Genomic DNA, 638 nt, shown 5'->3' with positions numbered 1-638 from the left:
CTGAAGAGAGATTGACATTTGCAAAATCTCCTCTGGAGTGGTGAAATTCACTTCAGTCTATGGTTTACTTTTGTGGCTCGGAGTAATAACATTTCCTATATGAAGTGGGAGATCTCCTGAGGGCGTCGCTTGATTGACATTGGCTCCACCTCTGACAAGAAGGACCACTGACTCTACATCGCCGGCTTCTACAGCTCTATGCAAAGGAGTATAGCCATCAATGTCTTCAGCGTTCGGCCCCGACCCAGCTTCCAAAAGAGCAGTAACAGCAGCTGGTCGCTGCGACTGAGCAGCCAAATGAAGAAGGGTTTCCTGTTTTGAACTTATTAAGTGTTTTACTTTTCTATGTTGAGATAAATTGTCGAGAGCTCCTTTTTCAATCAATACTTTCACAATGTCTATTCTATTTTTGGAAAATGCAGAGTTCAATAATGTTTCCAAGTGTTCTAAATGGATATCGAATTGTAAAAGCCACTTGACGACTTCTATATTTCCTACTTCTATAGCAGCTTCAAGAGATGCCGCCTTGTCCACAATTAGTAGAAAATTAAAAACTACTAATAAAAAAAACAACAAGTAATATGTTTCTTTATTTATTATCTATATTAGCAATAATACAATATAAATAAAAAAAAAGT

General features: G+C 37.6%; 1 protein-coding gene across 1 annotated transcript; it reads right to left on the bottom strand.

Annotated features, from left to right (window-relative positions):
• Positions 1 to 95: 95 nt before the first annotated feature.
• On the bottom strand, positions 96 to 543 carry LOC136797177 (26S proteasome non-ATPase regulatory subunit 10-like; the record flags this gene model as incomplete). Its single annotated transcript, XM_067053009.1, is given in 1 exon segment — positions 96 to 543. A coding segment is annotated over 1 exon segment (448 nt), but the record flags the coding sequence as incomplete, so codon positions are not given.
• Positions 544 to 638: the final 95 nt, after the last annotated feature.

This window comes from Halyomorpha halys, unplaced genomic scaffold, assembly GCF_000696795.3.
Source record: "Halyomorpha halys isolate HHAL.00 unplaced genomic scaffold, Hhal_1.1 Scaffold6574.1, whole genome shotgun sequence".
Classification (NCBI taxonomy): Eukaryota; Metazoa; Arthropoda; class Insecta; order Hemiptera; family Pentatomidae; genus Halyomorpha; species Halyomorpha halys.
Note: the sequence above shows the minus strand (reverse complement) of the source record. Positions and strands in the feature narration are given on the sequence as shown.